Here is a 2,210-nt window from a genome sequence, read left to right on the forward strand (position 1 = left end):
TATCTCCCGTGACGGTGTTAGGCCTAGTCAATCCAAAGTGGCTGCTTTAGTATATTCCCCTATACCTCGTAATGTTAAACAAGTTAGGCAATTTATGGGACTGTCTAGCTATTTTCGTAAATTTATTCCCGACTTTGCTTCACGAACAGCTTGTATTAGTCAATTGTTGAAAATTGACCAAAAATGGGAGTGGGGCCTCGAGCAGGATGTGGCTAGAAAATATATAATAGATCACCTTGTTTCAAAACCTCTCTTAACCATTTTTAATCCAGAGTATCCTACAGAACTACATACCGACGCTAGTTCGATCGGCTACGGGGCAATACTTTTACAAAGAGTTAATAATATTAATAAAGTCGTTGCATATTATAGTAAAAGAACTACTCCGACAGAAGCTAAGTATTGCTCTTATGACCTAGAAACGTTAGGTATTTATAATGCTCTAAAGCATTTCAGAGTTTACGTCCTTGGAATTTACTTTACTATAGTTACCGATTGTAATTCGATAAAGTCAACAATGACAAAAAAAGATTTATCACCACGAGTTGCTCATTAGTTAGTAGTAGACCTTTATGCAAGATTTCCGGTTCGAAATTAAGTATAGGAAGGGTAAGTTTATTAGTCATGTAGATTTTCTTAGCCGGAATCCTGTTGAGTCCCCAATTCTTAAATGTCAATTCCAATCCCTTCCCGAGATTAGTTTAATTGAGATCTCCGATGACAATGTTAGTTCACAATCATGGTTAAAAACTGCTCAAAACAATGACCTAGAGACCCAGACTATTATTTCTCAGTTACAATCCGGTGAGATAGATTCTAATCGTTATTTAATTAAAAATGACTTATTATGTTATAAAAGTAATCATGAAGAGGAACCTAAAATGTTTGTACCGAAGGGTTATAGATTAAGCATTTTAAAATGGTTTCATGATGATAATTGTCACGTTGGACCATATAAAGTCTTTCATAAAATAAGAGAGTATTTTTGGTTTCCTGGAATGGTAGTGTTTATAAAAAAATATATATTTCATTGTTTAATTTGTACGGAGAGAAAAGGGCATTCTGGTCCTAAGCAAGGCTATTTGCATCCAATTACTAAAATTAATATTCCGTTTCACACTATACATTTAGACTGTACTGGACCCTTCACTCTCACTGGAGAAGGTTATAAATATATTTTGATTATAGTTGACGGTTTTACTAAATTTTGCTTATTAAAACCACTAATAACACTAAATAGTCAGGAATTAATACCAATTATAAAAGAAACTATTACTTTGTTTGGCACACCATCTTTAATTGTAACTGATCGTGGAACTAATTTCAGTTCTCGTCACATACAAAATCTTTTTAGAGAATTACATATTAAGCACCACATGATAGCCACAGGTACACCGAGAGGCAACGGCCAAGTTGAACGTTATGTATCAACGATAATCAATATGTTAAGCACCATATGTAATGAACCGTCAGATTGGCCGAACGGATTATGGAAAGTTCAACAATCTATTAATACAACGGTTCAAAAATCCACTGGTTTTTCACCGCTGCGATTATTAATAGGAGTAGAGGCAAATACACCTATTGTGCAGGCTAAGTTAAATGAAGCCGTTGATAGTAATAGATTTGAACCACATATTGATATTGCCGCTGATCGTGAGCTTGCTAAGCAACGTTTGCAACAGATATCCGAAAAATTTAAACGGCGATTTGATTCCTTTAGACGAAATGATAAACTTTTTCGTACAGGTGATTTAATTTATGTGCATCAGGATCATAAGCGTAACGAAAAATTAAAACCTAAATTTAAAGGTCCTTATAAGATTTCTTCAATTCTTCCCAACGACCGTTTTACTCTAAAAGGTTTAGGCAGTTTTAGGGATATAATTGTAGCTAAAGAAAAATTACGGTTATGGCCCGGTGAATGGGTAGAAGAAAATATTGCTGTTGAAGACGTTAACTATGATTAAAATATCAATATGTATCAAATAATTTTTAATATATTACATGAACATTGTAATCTTTTAAATGAATTATTTTATTTCTTTCTTTTTTCTATTAAGTAGGAATTAATTTAAATTGTATAAACTAATATAAACATATTATTTTTCTAAACAAAGAAGAAATGTTTTTATTTTAGTTAGTTTTTTGTTATTGTAAGTTAGTTATTTTCTTAGTATAGTATAGTTAGTTTTATATATATTATATAT

The 2,210-nt window shown here is 32.2% G+C and overlaps 1 protein-coding gene across 1 annotated transcript; it reads left to right on the top strand.

The window, feature by feature from the left end:
* Positions 1 to 1,376: 1,376 nt before the first annotated feature.
* LOC146539109 (uncharacterized) lies at positions 1,377 to 1,970 on the top strand. The gene has a single exon (XM_085185951.1). It carries the CDS (start codon positions 1,377 to 1,379, stop codon positions 1,968 to 1,970), a length of 594 nt encoding a protein of 197 aa, XP_085042077.1.
* The last annotated feature ends 240 nt before the right edge of the window (positions 1,971 to 2,210 follow it).

Source organism: Heliconius melpomene, chromosome 5 (assembly GCF_056956725.1).
Source record: "Heliconius melpomene rosina isolate 202511_hmr_F chromosome 5, ASM5695672v1, whole genome shotgun sequence".
Classification (NCBI taxonomy): Eukaryota; Metazoa; Arthropoda; class Insecta; order Lepidoptera; family Nymphalidae; genus Heliconius; species Heliconius melpomene.